The 20,782-nt window shown below is 42.6% G+C and overlaps 1 protein-coding gene across 1 annotated transcript in view; it reads left to right on the plus strand.

The window, feature by feature from the left end:
• LOC126146787 (transformation/transcription domain-associated protein) overlaps nucleotides 1–20,782 on the plus strand; it is a 508,296-nt gene that overhangs the window by 228,370 nt on the left and 259,144 nt on the right. The window contains exons 29-32 of the mRNA XM_049915647.1: nucleotides 1,033–1,165; nucleotides 2,564–2,697; nucleotides 12,168–12,329; nucleotides 14,009–14,266. Of these exons, the coding sequence (XP_049771604.1) occupies nucleotides 1,033–1,165; nucleotides 2,564–2,697; nucleotides 12,168–12,329; nucleotides 14,009–14,266 (687 nt within the window). The remainder of the gene's footprint in view (nucleotides 1–1,032; nucleotides 1,166–2,563; nucleotides 2,698–12,167; nucleotides 12,330–14,008; nucleotides 14,267–20,782) is intronic.

Here is a 20,782-nt window from a genome sequence, read left to right on the forward strand (position 1 = left end):
TCATATAGGGTGGAGTGAGAAGGAAGTAAACCTCGACTGCTTTGGGCTGTAAGAGGGTGAGGTTGGGGAAAGTTTGTATCCTGCATTACTGTCAACTCAGGTGCCAAATGGCATCAGCAGCGGTGGCAGTAATGACACACAGAAATAACAATGTTGATGGACGTTGAGGTAGAGGAATGAGAATTTTAATGGCCCAAGAAGTTAAGCTTTGCAACAGGCCCAACCTATACAGAAGACCCATCATTAGGTGTGGATCTGAAGTCTAGGGCTGTGCAGCTAGGTTTTGTTTGTGAGTTTATTTGATAGTTGATGCACAGCATAATATATAAAATCTGCTCTTTGAACCGTGTGTATACTGACTGTCCATGTTGAAGTAAAAGACCTTCTGACTAAATTGCAGCTATTCAAAGGCATAACTGCACCAGAAGCTGGCTCTCCACCCCTTTTCTCCATGCACTATCACCCCTTTTCTCCATGCACTATTTCACTCTGAAGATACCCAGTCCTTTTGATTTACACATTTGGACTGTACTCTAAGCTTTTGCTGCAAGAGACAGAGAAAATTTTAAGTGTATTTATGCACTCTGTCAGAGTGCAGTTCTTACTTGATAGTGTAAGGATATACTTGATCAATGGATAATACAGTTATGTTTCCTTACATAATGCCCAAAATCTGCAAGTTCATATTCTACTTCTTTTATTGTCCGTTTCCCTAGTTTTCTCCTTAAAGCTCCTGTTTGTGGGACAGAACAAATTTCTCCAGATTTTTCTGTTAAACATTAAGAACATTAAGAGCTTGTATGTTTATGTTACTTAGAATGACAATATGTAACTAAGGATAGCAGCGGTGTATTGGAAACTCATTGTAGACATCAGTCACCGTGTAGTTTGTAAATGTACTAAATAATAATGTAGTTGACTAAACACATGGATTGCTAGGGGTCATTTAAAAATAAGGAGAGATTCAATTTTTAATTGTCCTATATCAACTGTTGAAGTTGATGTTACTTGCAACTACTTATTTTAATGCAGGATCCACAGTGGAATAGATTTCTCGAACACATTGTGAAATCTGAGGAGGGCAAACCACTGCGAGATGTCTTCCAGAGTCCACCAGGTGTAGCAAAATTGTCTGCACTCATCTTGTCACAGAATGTAAATCCAAGTAAGTCGAATTATTTACTAACAAGAAACATGCTGTTTGTGACTTATATTTTTACAACAAAAGAGAATATAGAAAGTAAAACCACTTTCGAAATTTGCTGGTGGGTGTTGCACATCTTTGCTCAAAAATATCCCTTGTAACAAGCACTACATTAGTATTTCAACTTGATGTAGTGTTACAAATATGAGAAGTCAACCTTGAGAAGTCAAAGTTGAGATATTCACAGGATTTTGAATATGTCACACTTGCTGGTTCCTATGCCACTTGCTTCTCCTCCCTGTGTGTTTCAAGAAAAAAGGAGTAATGTCTTTTTGTTGTGGAAAGTAAACTCTCAGCATTTAGTGTTTACTTCATATTTCACAGCAAAAGTTTTTCTTGATTTCCACTTGCATTTCTAGCTGTTTTGACATATTTTCAGCGTATGTTTCTTACTTGAACTTAAATTGTGTAAGAAATTTGGTATACGTGGACTAGCTCAGCCGCTGTTAATCATTAGGAGTTGACTGACTGATAAAAGTATAATAATGAATATCATTTATTCTCATTTCATGCTTAAGTAATTACACAGAATGTGATCATTTACAGGTTTTGTGGCAAATGTGGTGAAGGATTTTAACTTGTGTGCCCTTTTTGCAAAAACAAAACTACCAGGTCTATCAGAGCTTAAAGTGTAAGAATTAATTTGGTCAGTGTTTCCATCATTTGATGCTTTACACCATGTCTCAACAACCACTGTAACTTTCTCAATACTTTCCTTTTGCTTGCATTTATTCTTCAGAAATCTGAGATTTTGGTAATCCAAAGTATTAAAGAAAATTACCGTTGATGATGGAATTAGTGAAGCTATGTGTTATTTGTTTCGTTTTTATGCACTGCCAGCCCATACTCCTTTACTGAAAGAAGTAAGAAGGGAGAGGAGTGTACTGAGAATGTTAGAAGTATGTAAAACCTATGGTTAAGTAGTGTGCTTCTTTTAGGTAAGGAACAAATGAAAACTGCATCGGGGTTTGTAGTTTTGGAGGTCACTAAAATTTAACAGGCTCACTCCTTTGTGCACCTTTTCTAAATTTTCAGGATGCTGCCTCCCTGTTAGGAATGTCTGTGGTGTCTTAAATGTTTTTGACTTGACTTTCAGTGCTGACTAAAACTTCTCTCTCCTCATCAAATGTTTCTTACAGTTACAGCTTTCTTATTTCTCCTATATTTCATTTTCCTATATGGTTTTATCGTTACATAGATAAAATGAAAGCAGTAAAAAAAGCAGTAAAATTTCTCTCTTTTTGTCTTGTATTTTTTATTTTTGTTTATCTTCACTCATATGAACTTAATATTTTTTTGAATTGTTTTTCTTTCACTTATAAATTGATGTTTTGATGTATTGGAGGAATTTGCTTACAGGTGACAAGGCAGATGTTCAGTATATTGGAATAATGCTGTTAGCAGCTATAATAAAATTTGATAGACAATGGTTGTCTACACAGCAAATGCTTATTAACTCCCTCAAGAAGGTGTGGATGGATGATAATTACCTGGTAAGTATTTTTGCTGTGCATATAGCTGAAGTACTTATTTCTTATGTGTTCATCCATGAAGCTAAATGATCTCACTCCAGAAAGTTAAGTTTGCCTCATCAAGAATGCTCTCCAGCTGGAAGTGTTCTTGCAGCTACTGTCATGAGTGAGTTTTTGTCCACACGGGCTTTTAATAAGAGATCATGGTATTGACTGAGGGGGAAGGGGGCTACTAGTGCTGCCTGAGTAACCGGATGGAACCTGAAGGTACACCAGTGTGTATCTACATTGAGTATATGAAAGAAATTGCTGCTCCTTACAGGTCATTCTCGTTTTTCAAGAAGTCATTAAACAGACACAAAAGTACTGTAGGCTGATATCTCTGATGTTGGTCTGTTGTACAGTTTTGTAACCTCTTTGTGCTGACACCTTGTATCATTTCTGAAGACAGAAAATCTCCTATGTAGGAATGAACATGGCTTCTGAAAACAACAATATTGTGAAACCCAGTCCACTAAGTTAGTTCACAAGACCCAGAAAGCGGTAGATACCAATGCCAAGGTTTATACCATGTTCTTTGACTTCCAGAAAGCGCTTGATACAGTTCTGCACTTTAGTATAGTGAACAATGTATGAGTGTATGGAATATTGAACCAACTGTGTGGTTAGATTGAAGAGTTTCTGACAAAAAGAATACAGGAAGTCATTCTCTATGGAGAAGAAACGTCAGAGTAGAAGGAACTTCAGGCATATCCCAAGGCAGTGTTAAAAGAACCATTTCTTTTCACACAACACAGTTGAAACTGATTGTAAAAATGCTGAAGGGACTGACGGTTTATGGTCGTTGCAGTTGATAGTTGCACAAACTGAGTTGTTGCTTTGCTTTCTTTACAGGCTGCTGTAGAGTTAAAACTTAAAAAACTAGCAGAAATACAGCACACCTATCATATTTACAATACACTATTTGTCGAGGGAAGTTTTCTTATGATTATGCAGTACGTACAGCAATAAGATGCCAGGAAAATGTAAAAATCCTTAACAAGTGAAGAAAGAAGGATCAATGACGTAAATTGTTCAATAATGTTGGAATGGGGAAGGTAGGAGACGAGATACTGGCAGAACTGAAGCTGTGGGGGTGGATCGTGAGTTACTCGCGAAAAGCAAAGGTCCAGAGTTCAAGTCTTGATCTGGCATGCAGTTTTTATCTGCCAGGAAGTTTCATATCAGCGCACACTTCACTGCAGAGTGAGAATTTCATTCTGGAAACTTCCCAGAGGCTGTGGCTAAGCCATGTTTCTGCAATATCCTCTTCTCCAGGAGTGCTAGTCCTACAAGTTTTGCAGGAGAGCTTCTACGAAGGTTAGAATGTAAGCATTATCAGAATTGAAGCTGTGGGGATGAGTTGTGACTTGTTTGAGTAGCTCTGTCGGTAGAGCATTTGCCTGCAAAAGGCAAAGTTCCCAACCTCAAGTTCTCAATGCAGAGCACAGTTTTAATTTCCCAGAAAGTTTTCTTATCAGTGCAGACTCCGCTTCAGAGTGAAAATTTTGTTCTGGACCTTCCTCTTCCTTGTCTAGTGACATCGTTTTAAGTGGGACAATAAACCCAAAGCCCCCTTTTAAATGAACTGTGCAAAAGAGTACAAGGTTATCACTTTTGAGGCACATTATGGTGAGAAATACATTACTCTGCAAAATGAGATAAAGTAATGTAACACATTAACTACTTGTTGGAAAGTTGGGAACATGTTGCCTGAGGTCTTCCAGTCAAGCACAGAAAGCTGGATGTCATGTAGAAAGTGGTCAGCATGACTATAGTGCCAAATGGGACAGGCCCCACAGCTAAAGAAAGTTTAAGGAATCAGAAAAGACAGTGCGTGTCAATCAGCGAGTAGTTACAGTGTAGTGATGTTCTTTATTACAGCAAGGCCTGGAGATGAAAAATCATTGGGAAAGATGAAGTGTGATGAGTGTATCCCAGGCATTGTGTCATATGGATGGGGAGCTTTCGGAACCAAAGACTCTGTTACTAAAAGTAGAGAATGCTGATTGACAATGCTCATCTACAATGACAAACAACTGTTATATTCTGCTACAGGAAAGAAGGGACCCATGTCAAAGAGTGGGTGCAATTGCAACCACATTAAACGGCACTGCAAAGCAAGGAAACTCATGCTACACAGTGGCACAGCGACTACTTGGGAGTAGTCCCTCTGCCAGATACCCGGTACATCGTGTTACGTTCGCACCTGCATATTAGCAGCATCATTTATGATGACGCCAATAGTGTAGGGACTGGACCAGTAAGGTTTGGCATCCCATACTCTTTTCTGATAAGAGCAGATTCAATCTGAGTAGCGATTCTGGACCTATGTAATGCTCCCTGGAACATTGTCAAACATAATAGCTTTGATGGTCCAGGTGTTGTGATGTGGGAAAGCATATTGATGCATGGGCATTAAAACTCCAAATCTTGAACAGGATACATGCATTAGTAGACATTATTGTGACAGTGTACTCCTTCCCCATGTGCATCTTTTGAGGAGTCCATTCAGCCCTGACTTCATTTTTATTAATTAATGCACAACAGCATTGAACTGTGCAGGTGGAGGACATTCAGTGAATAGACTGGCCGCCCATTCCTCTGACTTAAATCCTGTTGAGCATGTGTGAGATGTGTTGGGAAGATCTGTTGCAGCATGTCCATGTGCACCTATGACAACCCAGTAAATTCCCCCCAGGGGGTCCACAACTCTTTTGTGGATACGTGCGTAGCGAGCACGGGACCCCGAGCTAATGTGGCCTTCCTTCCTTTCCGGGCTGCATACCTTCCCATTCCGCATCCTTCCCCATCCCTATCTTCGCCCCTCCTCCCCTCACCTCTGGCTCTTTCCTTCCCTTTCTCCCCATCTGGGAGTATGGTTTGTGCCTACGTCCGGAGACGGACGCTCGTAAATGTACTGCATTCTTTGCCTTCCTTGCTTTTATGTCTTCTTCCTTCCTTTGTCCTTCTCTGTCTTCTTCCTTCTTTTGTCCTTCTCTTTTCCTTACCTCTTCTCTTTCCCTTTTCTCCGCTGCGGCGTTTGAGACCTCTCTTCCTTCCTTTCCCTTTCTCTTTCTTCCTCCCTGTGCGTGTCTGAAGGCCGACCCACGCCCTTCGTGCGTAGCCGGTGACGGGGTAACGCGTAATTCCCCGCCCCGGGTAGACAGGTAGGACACGTATGTACCCCCTGGTAACGGCCAGGCCCAGGGAGGGGTGATTACCCGAGCTGATACCTTCCGAAAATGCCGATTGGTCCCTCCGTCCGTTTGTCGGGAGGTGTGACCTGAGGTGTGAACAATCACCTAAGGCGGGAGTGCCCTCAGTGAGGGCCCCCACAAGGGAGGAGCGCGCCATCGGAGACGCCGGTAATCATGGGGGATTCTTCCGCAATGGTTTCCTCACCTTCCACTAAGTCTGCTCACAAACGTAAGTATACTGAGTCTCAGCCACAGACGATTCTTCCATCGTTGCCACAGTTCCTTGTTGTTTCTCGGTCTGATGAAGGTCACGACTTTTTCACGGTCAACCCTTTCATTATTCAGAAAGGTGTCGACGCAATAGCAGGTCCTGTAAAGTCTTGTTCCAGATTACGGAATGGCACCCTGTTGTTAGAAACACACAGTGCCCTCCAGGCACAAAAATTGCTGCGTACTTCTCTGCTCCACACCTTCCCTGTCCGGGTGGAACCGCACCGTACCTTAAATTCCTCGCGTGGAGTCGTTTATACACGCTCCCTCGATGGATTGTCTGACGAAGAAATTCAGCACTATCTGTCTGACCAGGGCGTAACGGCAGTTCATAGAGTAATGAAACGGGTTGACACGAACATCATTCCAACCCGCACTGTCTTCTTGACATTTGACACAGTTCAACTCCCATCGAAAATCAAGGCAGGCTATGAGATAATCTCCGTTCGCCCTTACGTCCCAAACCCTACGCGTTGCTATCGATGTCAGCGGTTCAATCACACCAGCCAGTCCTGTTCCAATCCAGCCAAATGTGTAACGTGTGGCAAGGATGCCCATGAGGGTGCTTGTCCACCTCCATCCCCTCGCTGCATCAACTGTATGGGTGACCACGCAGCTTCCTCTCGAGATTGCCCCGTTTTTAAGGACGAGAAGCTCATCCAGGAAATCAGGGTGAAGGAAAAGGTGTCGACCTTTGCTGCTCGAAAATTATTCGCCAGTCGCAAGCCCACCGTGTCTCAGACAGGAAAATACAGCGCTGTCCTTGCTTCTCCTCGGCCAACAAAGGAGGCGGCCACGCAGACTTGCGACCTCACCTTTAGTACCACGGTCGTCAGATCTGCCAGCGCAAAGATCGCTCGATCAACCTCACCACTTTCGCCTGCCCACTCTATGGCTCACCCTTCGTCGGGTTCTGCTACATCTCGAGCCCAAAAGTCGGACGCCAAGTCTTCGAAAAAAGAGCATACTCGTGAAGAGTTTTTACGTACCGCAACTTCACAACCATCGGTTCCTTCTTCATCTAAACCACATTCTTCCAAGAAGGCTACAAAGAAACCCAGTTCCTCTCCTTCTCCGCCAAGGCGTGCCCCCTCTACAGCACCACCTGGCGGAAGTCGCCCTCGGCCATCTTCTGTGTCGCCGAGGCGCACTGCTGGTGGCCGGTCAACCGGCCGATCGCTGGTGGCAGGAGCTGCTCCTGACCAACCTATGGATCAGGATCTTCTGCCTTCGGCTGACTGCCATTCCATGCTGTCGGTCGCTAGCTCCGAGCAGTCTTTGACTTGACAGCAACTTTGGTCACAGTCCTCCATTTTCTGTTCACCCCATGTCCATTATCCACTGGATTATCCGCGGCATTCGAGCCAATAGGGATGAATTGTCGATCCTCTTAAGATCCTACTCGCCGGTCATCTTCTGTCTTCAGGAAACGAAGCTGCGTCCCCATGACCGCTTTGTTCTCCCTCATTTTCAGTCCGTCCGATATGATCTCCCCTCTGTTGAAGGCTCTCCAGCCCATGGAGGACTCATCATTCTTCTCCATGATACTCTCCATTATCACCTAATCCCCTTAAACACTTCCTTCCAAGCTGTCGCCGTCCGTCTTTCCCTTTCCGGATACACGCTCTCTCTTTGTACTGTATACATTCCATCGTCCACACCAATGGCACGAGCTGATCTCCTTCATCTTCTTGGTCAGCTTCCACCCCCCCTATTTGCTGGTTGGGGACTTCAATGCCCACCACCCGCTTTGGGGATCTCCACATCCTTGTCCACGTGGCTCCATATTGCTAGACATCTTCCACCAAGCGGATCTAGTTTGCCTCAACACTGGGGTCCCCACATTTTTGTCTGCCTCCACGACAACCTTATCTCATTTGGACCTTGCGGTCGGTACTGTTCCGCTAGCTCGGCGCTTCGAATGGTTCGCCCTTGATGATACACACTCGAGTGACCACTTTCCATGTGTCCTCAGACTGCAGCCTCAACTGCCATATATGCGCCCGCGACGCTGGAAGTTAGCCCAAGCCGATTGGACACTTTTGTCTCTCGCGACATTCGATGACCGTCGCTTTCCCAGCGTCGACGATGAGGTCACACATATTACAGACGTTATCCTTACAGCTGCGGAACGTTCAATACCACGCACCTCCGAATTGCCCCGGCGCCCCCCAGGTCCTTGGTGGAACGAGGCATGCCGTGATGCAATACGTGAGCGGCGACGTGCTCTTCGCATTTTCCGTCACCATCCTACTTTGGCCAACTGTATCCGCTATAAGCAGCTCCGTGCGCGATGCCGTCGCGTCATCCGCGATAGCAAGAAGGCAAGCTGGAAATTCTTTATTAGCTCATTTAACACCTTCACTCCCTCCTCGGAAGTTTGGAGTCGGCTTCGACGGTTCTCAGGCGCGCCTAGTTTCTCCCCGGTCTCTGGGCTCACTGTCGCGCATAATACCTTAGTGGACCCCGTCGCAATTTCTAACTCGTTGGGTCAGCACTTTGCTGAGATTTCGAGCTCTTCAAATTACCCGCCAGCGTTTCTCCCGAAGAAACATGCAGCGGAAGTGCGACCTCTTGCTTTCTCCTCTCAAAATCACGAAAGCTACAATACTGCTTTCTCCATGCGGGAACTCCAACAGGCCCTCTCATCTTCTCGCTCCTCCGCCCCGGGACCGGATGGTATCCATGTCCAAATGTTGCTGCATTTATCAACCCCTAGTCTGCGTTACCTCCTTCGCCTTTATAATCGAATTTGGACCGACAGTACCTTTCCCAAACGGTGGCGGGAAGCTATTGTCGTTCCTGTTCCGAAACCTGGAAAGGACAAACATCTCCCCTCTAGCTATCGCCCCATTTCTCTCACGAGTAGTGTCTGTAAGGTTTTGGAGCGTATGGTGAATTACCGTTTAGCTTGGTGGCTGGAATCCCGCAGTCTTTTAACACCAGCCCAATGCGGATTCCGGAAGCATCGTTCTGCAGTTGACCATCTTGTTGCTCTCTCCACTTATATCATGAACAATTTTCTCCGGAAACGCCAAACGGTAGCAATATTTTTCGATCTGGAGAGAGCATACGATACCTGTTGGAGGACAGGCATCCTCCGCACACTGTTCTCTTGGGGCTTTCGAGGGCGGCTGCCCCTTTTTCTTCGTGAATTTATGGCAGAGCGCACTTTTAGGGTGCGGGTGAACACTACTCTCTCCCGTACTTTCTCCCAAGAAAACGGGGTACCCCAGGGATCCGTGCTGAGTGTTGTACTGTTTGCCATCGCCATAAATCCAATTATGGATTGTCTCCTTCCTGATGTCTCGGGCTCCCTCTTTGTGGACGATTTTGCGATCTACTACAGCTCTCAACGGACCAGCCTTCTTGAACGACGTCTTCAAGGATGTCTCGATCGCCTCCACTCGTGGAGCATCGAAACCGGCTTCCGTTTCTCACCCAGTAAGACCGTTTGTGTCAATTTTTGGCGACGTAAGGAGTTTCTTCCGCCCTCCTTACATCTAGGTCCTGTCAACCTTCCGTTTTCAGACGTCGCTAAATTCTTGGGTCTTATGTTTGACAGAAAACTGTGCTGGTCCTCCCACGTCTCCTATCTTTCGGCTCGTTGTCTGCGATCGCTTAACACCCTCCGTGTCCTGAATGGTACCTCCTGGGGAGCGGAACGAGTGGTCCTTCTCCGCCTCTATCGCGCCTTAGTGCGCTCAAAATTGGATTACGGAAGCATAGTCTACTCCTCTGCTCGGCCGTCTATTCTTCGGCGTCTCGACTCTATCCACCACCGTGGATTACGTTTAGTGTCTGGAGCTTTTTACACTAGCCCTGTGGAAAGCCTTTATGCTGAGACTGCTGAACCTCCGCTGTCCAATCGGCGAGCAGTCCTCCTGAGTCGTTATGCTAGCCATCTGTCACTCATGCCTGCTAATCCAGCCCATGACCTTTTTTTCGACGCCTCCTTTGATGTAGGGTATGCAGGCCGCTCCTCCTCCCTACTACCCCCGGGAGTCCGCTTCCGTCAATTGCTCGATTCTCTTTCCTGCCGCTTTCCGAAAACCTTTTTGACAACTTGGGGTACAGCACCGCCTTGGCTCCGTCCCCGGATCTGCCTGCTCCGTGACCTTTGTCAATTTCCCAAGGATGGTACCCCTACACTTGTTTATCGTTGGGCATTTGCTGCTCTATGTGCACAAATGACGGACGCCACGTTTATTTACACCGACGGCTCGAAAACATCATTAGGTGTAGGGAGTGCCTATATTGTTGGCGACACCCCAAATCGCTTTCGACTTCCCGACGAGTGTTCGGTTTATACTGCGGAGCTTTACGCTGTTCTCCAGGCTGTCCACTACATCCGCCGCCATCAGCGGATACAGTACGTTATCTGCTCAGATTCTCTCAGCTCTCTCCTCAGTCTCCAAGCTCTTTACCCTGTGCACCCTCTGGTCCACCGGATTCAGGACTGTCTGCGCTTGCTCCACCTGGGGGGCATCTCGGTGGCGTTCCTCTGGCTCCCGGGACACGCTGGTATCTGTGGGAATGAGGCGGCCGATATGGCGGCCAAGGCTGCAGTCTCTCTTCCTCGGCCAGCTATTCAGTCGCTTCCCTTCACCGATCTACGGAGCGGTCTATGTCGCCAAGTTGCTCATTTATGGCATGCGCATTGGTCAACACTTCCCCGTAATAAATTGCGGGAAGTGAAAGCCCTTCCTTGCGCTTGGACTTCTTCCTCCCGAACGCGTCGTCGGGAGGAGGTAATTTTAGCTCGACTCCGGATAGGGCACTGTCTTTTTAGCCATAGACATCTTTTAAGCGGTGATCCTCCTCCACTCTGTCCCCACTGCTCTCAGCCGTGGACGGTCAGACACCTTTTAATTGAATGCCCCTATTTTAATCCGTTACGCTCCCGTCTACAGCTATCGCCTGATCTATCGTCGATTTTAGCAGATGACACGCGCTCAGCCGACCGCGTTCTCCAGTTTATTAGTGACAGTGAAATGACATCAGTCATTTGAAGTTTTTTTTTTGGGGACAACCACCCCGTCTGTACTGGATTTTTAAGCATTCTTTCTACTTTTAGTTTCTCCAATTTTACCGAGCGAGGTGGCGCAGTGGTAGCACACTGGACTCGCATTCGGAAGGACGATGGTTCAATCCCGCGTCCGGCCATCCTGATTTAGGTTTTCCGTGATTTCCCTAAATCGCTCCAGGCAAATGCTGGGATGGTTCCTTTGAAAGGGCACGGCCGACTTCCTTCCATAATCCGATGAGACCGATGACCTTGCTGTTTGGTCTCTTCCCCGAAACAATCCAATCCAATCCAATCTCCAATTTTATGAGTTTGTTTCCATTGCTGCTGGTTTTCAATTTCGGTTTTTTACTGTCTTAAGTCACGGGCTGGGCGCTAATGACCATAGCAGTTTTGCGCCCTAAAACCACAACCAAAAAAAAAAAAAAAAAAAAAAAAAAAAAAAAAAAAAAAAAAAAAAAAAAAAAAAAAAAACCAGTAAATTTCAACCTTGCTGGTGACAATTGGAATGCCCTACCACAAGAACTCTGTGCAAATCTTGTGGCCAGTATGGGAATGCATTGTTGAGCTTGCGTTACTATTCATGGTGATGGCACAGACTATTAAGAACCATGTTCCACATTTTTTAATGTCAGAAGACCAGCATACGTTGTGGTGAATTCAATGTAATTATTTTCTTCGAGTTCATTTCTGTTCATTTCATTACATATTTCTTTCAGTTACCATCTTCCTAAATATGGTCAAAGTTTCATCAAGTAATGTTACTTGGCAGTGAAGAGTCATGGGAAAGTTATTGTAGTCTTTAAGTTTTGCACACTGTCATAGTAAAAAAAAAATGATTTTTGTGTATGACAGCCAATGTTTTATTTTTTGCAAGCATTTTTTTGTGATCTAAGTGTTATTGAAATTTTTTTACGCATTGTTAATGTATTTACATGAACATTTTTTGCTTTCAGGAACTCCACAAGAAGGTAGAAGGAGTAGACGCAAGACACTGGCGTGAACCAAAACTTATAGTCAAGATACTGCTTCATTATTTCTGCCATCACCCTAATGATGTTGACTTACTATTCCAACTCCTTCGTGCATTTTGCTACCATGTAATCCCAGACTTCCAGGTGAGCATCTCTTTACTGTTTTCTGGCACATTTGTGTAACATTTGTGAGAGGTTGAAAATATAAATTACTCTGTTTTATTTATGGAATTTGCTGAAATTATTGACACCACAATCAAAAGAACTGGTCCACAGTTAGTAGATTTATTGCGTCAGATTGCTTATGTATGTAATGCCAGTAATTAGTTCCTTAGACCGGTATGTATTTAACACATATTTCATCAGCATAAGATTGCGGCAGAGAAACCTGGCAATGAAAATTACATATGACAGAATAGATACTGTGAGAAGTAGAGAATAGATACTGTGAGAAGTAGCTGACAGGCACTCATCTGATTGTCTATTGTATGAGATGAAAACAGCTATCTCTCCACATTGTTTCCTTTCATTATTTTGCCTAGTATAAAAAAGAAGTTGAGGGACAGTTCAAAGTCTTTCACGTACAGCAAGTCACTGGTTCAGGCAAGGCCTATGGAGTAGAAGACACTTCCTCAGCATTGTTGAAATCCTCATGTTAAACCTATTCCATGTGGTGTGCAATACATATGAGGCAGGTGAAATACCCTTGAGAAGATACATTTGGATTCCAGTGAAATGTAGGAACACATGAGGCAATACTGCCCCTGCTACTTTTCTGAGAAGAAAGATATTGAAGAAAGGCAAATTTATGTTTATAGGATTTAGAGAACACTGTTGACAGATTTGACTGGACTACATACACTTTTTGAAATTTGTTTATAGCAAGGATGAAATAACACGGAGAAAAAAATTACTTATGATTAGTACGGAAAACATACTGTAGTCTGTCATAAAAGTCAAAGGACATGAAAGAGAATCCATAGGTGAGCTATTCCCAGTATTATTCAATCTGTACATTGAGCTAGCAATGGAGGAAGCCAAGGAGAAATTTGGAAAGAGAATTAAATTTCTGGGAGAAGAAATAAAAACGTTTTATTTTCTAAAGACATTTTAATGCTGTCAGAAACAGCAAAGGTGTTGGACGGGCAGTTGAATATAATGAGTAGTGTGTTGAAAAGAGGTAATAAGATGAACATCAGCAAAGTAAAACAAGCATTATGGAGTGTAGTTGAAGTAAATCAGGTGATGCTGATAGAATTAGATTCGAAATTGATACAGTAAAAGTAGTAGATCTTGGTGGCAACATACGTGATAATGGTCATATAGAAGGAATATAAAATGCTGACTAGGAATGAACACTTCAAATGAGAAGAGAATAAAAGCTTTTGAAATGTGACACTATAGAAGAACATCAGATGATGAGGTACTGAATCAAATTGGAAAGAACTTAAATTTACGGCACAAGTAGACTAAAAGAAAGGATTGTTAACTAATATCAATAGCTTGATATGTTACAAATGTGAGCTCTGTGGTGTCTTATTGTTACTGAACAGAAGACTAAGGGTAGCTGTAACTTTTTTTGTAAATTTTCATTGTATATTAAATTCATCAACACACAGTATTCCTCAAGACCCCTTTCATGAACTGTTTGTACATAAATATTGAATTAAGCCATGAGTAGAACTTAAATCACATGTACTAATATAATAATAAAGACATCACAGTCAACCCAAACCAGACTTATGCTTTGTTTTTCTTGTTGTCAAAGATGAATGTTTAACATAAAGTAAAGAGCATTTGTAAGTTTGTTTCATTATTTTCAGTTTTTAAGGAATTTCCTGGAAACAACAGTTGCAGAGAACTATACGGTTGAATGGAAAAGGGCAGCATTTTTCCGTTTTGTGGATGTCTTTCACAGCCCAAAGATGTCACAAGACCTGAAAGCGAAGGTTCTGCAGATGATACTTATACCGTGCTTTGCTGAAAGTTTTGAACGTGGGGAAGGAGAAAAGATAATTGGTACGCCACCCCTTCCAGATCAAGAGAATCCTGAAAATGTTGTTTCCGTTTTTGTAAGCAAGGTAATACATTCATTAACATCTACAATTCAAAAATATACAACTCGAATTAAGTTTGAGCATTTGTTGTTGACTAAGTGTAACTAGCTTTTATGTGAAGTTGTGCCTGTCTGCAACTTGATGTGTCATCTCTACGGTAAGTAGCAATTTGTCTTTTCTTTATATCGCTGTCTTACGTAATGTAGTTGGGTCTCTGCACATCACTTTGTTCTATGATAAATATGGCATAGCACATAAATGAAAGTTTTATCTTTTCAAATTTCGTAAGTGGACAGAGCTGTCACAAAAATGAAAATACTTCACAACGATGTTAATTTCTTAAATGGTTGCAAAATAGAGGTGCATTCCAGTTCTAAGGCCTCCGATTTTTTTTCTAATTAACTACTCACCCGAAGTCGATGAAACTGGCATTACTTCTCGACGTAATCGCCCTGCAGACGTACACATTTTTCACAACGCTGACGCCATGATTCCATGGCAACGGCGAAGGCTTCTTTAGGAGTCTGTTTTGACCACTGGAAAATCGCTGAGGCAGTAGCAGCACAGCTGGTGAACGTGCGGCCACGGAGAGTGTCTTTCATTGTTGGAAAAAACCAAAAGTCACTAGGAGCCAGGTCAGGTGAGTAGGGAGCATGTGGAATCACTTCAAAGTTGTTATCACGAAGAAACTGTTGCGTAACGTTAGCTCGATGTGCGGGTGCGTTGTCTTGGTGAAACAGCGCATGCGCAGCCCTTCCCGGACGTTTTTGTTGCAGTGCAGGAAGGAATTTGTTCTTCAAAACATTTTCGTAGGATGCACCTGTTACCGTAGTGCCCTTTGGAACACAGTGGGTAAGGATTACGCCCTCGCTGTTCCGGAACATGGACACCATCATTTTTTCAGCGCTGGCGGTTACCCGAAATTTTTTTGGTGGCGGTGAATCTGTGTGCTTCCATTGAGCTGACTGGCACTTTGTTACTGGATTGAAAAATGGCATCTACGTCTCATCCATTGTCACAACCTACGAAAAGAAAGTCCCATTCATGCTGTCATTGTGCGTCAACATTGCTTGGCAACATGCCACACGGGCAGCCATGTGGTCGTCCATCAGCATTCGTGGCACCCACCTGGATGACACTTTTCGCATTTTCAGGTTGTCATGCAGGATTGTGTGCACAGAACCTGTTGTGGCGTAGCAAGACAGCCACGCCACTCGGAGGTAGCCGAAAGGCACGCGTACACACACCGGCTGGCGTGAATTCTGGAACAGGATACTTAATTAATGCTATAAGAAAAGTATGCAGCTCCTTGAATACTTAACTTTAATTCATCCTTGTGGTACATCGCTATTGACGATACAAATGAGACTATCTCCAGATACGGTTAATTACAATCACTGTAAGGCTAATGACGCCTTGCTAGGTCGTAGCCATGGACTTAGCTGAAGGCTATTCTAACTATCTGCTCGGCTAATGAGCGATGCTTCGTCAGTGTAGTCGCTAGCAAAGTCTTCTTACAACTGGGGCGAGTGCTAGTCCGTTTTTCTAGACCTGCCATGTGGTGGCGCTAGGTCTGCAAGTACTGACAGTGGCGACACGCGGGTCCAACATGTACTAATGGACCGCGGCCGATTTAAGCTACCACCTAGCAAGTGTGGTGTCTGGCGGTGACACCACAGAACCCACAGAAATGCCAACTCTGGAGATGATCTGTTCAACAGTCATTCGGCGATCCCCCAAAAAAATTCTCTCCACTTTCTCGATCATGTCATCAGACCGGCTTGTGCGAGCCCGAGGTTGTTTGGGTTTGTTGTCACATGATGTTCTGCCTTCATTAAACTGTCGCACCCAAAAACGCACTTTCGACACATCCATAACTCCATCACCACATGTCTCCTTCCACTGTCGATGAATTTCAATTGGTTTCACACCACGCAAATTCAGAAAACGAATGATTGCACGATGTTCAAGTAAGGAAAACGTCGCCATTTTAAGTATTTAAAACAGTTCTCATTCTCGCCGCTGGTGGTAAAATTCCATCTGCCGTACGGTGCTGCCATCTCTGGGACGTATTGACAATGAACGCGGCCTCATTTTAAGACAATCCGTGTGTTTCTATCTCTTTCCAGTATGGAGATAAATAATCGGAGGCCTTAGAACTTGAATGCACCTCGTATGTACATTTAAAATGAGAATCCAGCAACAAACATGTAAACAAAGACACATGGCGCCGACCTAAAAACAGTGTTCCATGGAATGTTGTGCGAAACAAAATTAAAAGTGCGAATATATTAAGTGTTACAAACAAATTCGGTGCTCTCGAGTGTCAGGAAAAACGCAGTGCAATGAACAATGACAAAAATGCTTTCCCACCCCTAGATGTGAACACACAACAAACTCACGGTACCGTTACTACAGTTCTCGTGACGAAAAATCAACCAAAAAGACCGATAATAAGTACAAACAATACCGTTAGTATAAATCTGTCTACGAAAAATGACCCAAAAAGACCCTTAAAAAGTGTAAACAAAAATGAAGTACGTACTGTGAAAAAGTGTGAATCAAAAATCGATGTATATGGGGACAGCCACGCCAAGGGACTCTCTCAAGAACTTAAAAGCATCAGTAAGTCATTGGCAGTAACAGGTATGATCAAGCCAGGCGCCGATTTCAAGGAAGCGACGAAAAACATCGTGAAAAATAACAATACTGGACAAGACAGTGTAATTATCTGTGCTGGAGCTAATGACATATACAAAAACAGAGCTATGTACATGTTTAAACAGCTTGTGAGACTTCTATTACTCCTAACAAACACAAATATCATACTCGTGAACTTCAGCCACAGATACGACCTGCCTGAATACTCACCCATAAACAAAGAAATTCGTAGAATAAATAATAAACTTAAGAGCACGTGTAAGAGGTTCAGTAATGTGGAACTAATGGATGTCAGCTCACTTGACAGAACATGCTACACCAGACATGGACTTCACTTGAATCGTAAAGGAAAGTGCACATTAGGAAAACTGATAAGTGAACTAAATAAAAGTAAGTCCCAAAAGACAGTCAGAGAACTAGGGTGGTATGAACCATGTGTGAGACCAACAACAGCAGCCCCTTCAACAGAGGACAACAGCAGTGCACCAGCTAGAACTGTGCATACAGCCACATCTACAGCTACGAGGAACGATAGAGCTGCCATTTGCTTATCTACCAGCAGTAAGAGTGTGAGTAGCTGCAGTGAAGATTTTTTATGGACTATCATCCCCCAGCCAGTGCCACAAAAACTGTAAATATAGATGCGTCTAATTCTTTGCCTATCCTTCTCAAAAACAGAACTTTAATTATGCACCTAAATGTACAATCAATCAAAAACAAAATAGATGAAATTGATATGTTCCTAAGATCAAACCCATGTCATGTTTTCTGTGTAAATGAACACTGGCTCACACCAGCTGAAATTGCCCTGTATACCCCAGAAGGATTTGAATTAGTAAGCTCATATTGTAGAACCAAAAGTAGTCATGGAGGAGTCGCTATTTTTATAAAGAGAAACTCTAACATTGAATATGTAGCACAAAAAGTCGACCATTTTTGCAAAGAGCAACTTTTTGAAATTGCTGCATTATTGCTTCCCAAACTTAAATTAGTGATCATCTCTATTTATCGCACTCCTAGCTCTGATATTCATCAGTTTATTGACCAAATGGAGACTTTAAATAAGTACCTGCTGGTAAAATACAGACACCACAAGATAGCATACATTGGTGACATTAATATAGACATTCGACTAAAAATACCAACTGTCACACACTTTCAAAACATGCTAAGGTCTAACAACTTGTACTGTATGAATAACAAGCCAACCAGATTAGATGCCTGCCTAGATAACATAATCACCAATTTGACAAAAGACGAGTGTCAGTACGGAGTGATAAATCCAGTTTTATCTGACCATGACAGCCTATGGCTAATGGTCAACTGTGAAAACTATCCTACTCAGCAACCTGAACACATTAAGAGGGTCAGACTATTATATCCTGACAACATTACGAAGTTAAGGCAAAAATTATCAGAAGTTGAGTGGGACAGAGTATATAATTGTAATAACAACGGTAATGCTTTTAACTTATTCATGAACATACTAACAAGCTTAGTTCAAAACTGTTGCCCACAAATAATCAAAAAGATGAAAACAGATGGTGCACCAAATAGAAAAAAGAAGCACAACTGGTTCACTCCTGAACTGCATGACCTGAGAAACACACTTATTGCCCTACATAAAATGGCTAAAACTGGTAACCTAGAATCGAAGCAGAGGTATAAAGAAGCCAGGAAGAATTGTAGAACTGAAATACAGATGGCAAAGCAGAGAGCCAATGATGCTTTCATTGAAAACTCCAGCAACAAATGCAAAGCAGCCTGGCAGGTAATAAACAAAATAGCAGGGAAGCATAAAAACAGACAAGAAATTCCAATAGTGCCAGGAAAATTAAATGAATTTTTTGTTAACAGTACTAAGTTGGAAGCTACTGCTACCTCTGCGCCAGATGATGCAACTTCTGAAAGTTTTACCCACAACATTCCTGACCTAAATAACTTATCCTTTAAATGGAAACAGGTGTCCTGCCAAACTGTATACAAAGTCGTCACAAACCTACATGGCTCATACAGTGAAGATCTCTATGGCATCTCCAACACCATCTTGAAACAAATAATTGACATTATTGTTGCCCCTCTTACCTTTCTGATCAATAGTACTTTTACAGCTGGAAAATTTCCTGAGGTCCTGAAGGCTACTATTGTTATCCCAATCTATAAAAAAGGAGAAAAAAACAAACCTGAAAGTTACCGTCCAATATCCCTCATACCTATATTATCCAAGATAATAGAATGCTGCATTAAAACACAACTTTGCAACTACTTTGCTGAACAAAATCTTTTTTCCTCCTCGCTCTTTGGTTTTAGGCCAGGATTGTCTACAATAAATGCAGTAGAAACTCTTGTGACAGACATACTTGATGGCTTTGAGAACAATTCTATCACTTGTGCTGTACTACTAGATCTGAGTAAAGCATTTGATACTGTATCCCACGAAATACTAATAAATAAACTAGAGTGCTATGGTGTAAAAAATAACGAACTGGCATTAATCAGATCATACCTGACAAACAGAACTCAGGTAGTTATAGTAAATAGCCAGCAATCAAATGCCCTACCAGTTGTAAGAGGCGTGCCACAAGGCTCAGTGCTTGGACTTTTTCTCTTCCTGGTATACATGAATGACTTGCCTACTTTCATGCTTCACAAGTCAATAATATATGCTGACGACACAACCCTGATTACCTCAGATAACAAATTGGAGGAAGTGAAGAAACAAACAAAAGCAATGCTTGAAAAGTCTGCCATATGGCTCCACAGTAACAAGCTGATACTCAACAGTAGCAAGACAGAAACTATGTATTTCTTCTTGCACAATCTACAGGAAAAATTAAATGAGTCTGACTCTGTAAGACTTCTAGGAATCCACCTGGACCCGAAATTAACATGGAACACCCACACGGAACTGTTATGTACCAGACTTTCTAGAGTAGTCTTTTTGTTAAGGAAACTAAAAACATTAGTTAGCAGGAAACAACTTTTATCTTCTTATTATGCGTTCTTTGAATCTCACTTACAGTACGGAATAAAATTATGGGGCAACTCAACTGGTGCTCAGACAGTGTTCATGTGGCAGAAGAAAGCAATTAGAGCAATTACAGGTATTAAAAGCCAAGAATCATGTCGAAAGCACTTTAAGGAACTTAACATCTTAACATTACCTTCTCTGTACATAAAAGCGTGTCTTCTTTCCATAAAAAAACAAATACATACCTTAACGTCCAGAACAGATGTTCATTCACATGATACCAGATATAAAAACAATCTTAATGTAGACTTTACTAGGCTATCTAAGGTCCAAAGTAGCTTTCAGCAAACAGGATTAAAATTATATAACAAGTTACCACAATCACTGAAAGACCTACAAGGAGATGCCTTCAAGAAGCAGCTGCACAAATTGTTAGCTGATAAGTGTATCTATGATGTAAAGGAATTAGAATGTAGTAGAGAGTGAGAGTAACTATGATGTCAAGGAAGTGGAATGTAGTAGAGAGTAACTATGATGTTATGGAATTATAATGTACAGAATAACTCTTTATCCTCATGTAATGTAATCTGAATGTACATAGTTTCCCAATTTTAGATTCACTATCAAATGTAATGTCAAAACTGTCTATTTCAACAAATGTTGGCTAATGACAAGTAATAAATAAATAAATAAATAAAAGGTTACCAATAGTAGCACTTTCTAGCTAGCAAATTGTCTACCTGTATGTTTGGGGTGACAAATCAGTAGTAGTGCAAATATGTAGTGGAATATTAATGTGTAAGCCTGAACTGCTGATTATTAGGCAGACACTATAATCTCAATACCATGGCCAGTATTCAGCAAGCCCACAGTAATTTCAGTAATTTTTGTACCTGGTTAGGTCTCGT

The sequence above is a fragment of the Schistocerca cancellata genome, chromosome 1, assembly GCF_023864275.1.
Source record: "Schistocerca cancellata isolate TAMUIC-IGC-003103 chromosome 1, iqSchCanc2.1, whole genome shotgun sequence".
NCBI classification, from domain to species: Eukaryota; Metazoa; Arthropoda; class Insecta; order Orthoptera; family Acrididae; genus Schistocerca; species Schistocerca cancellata.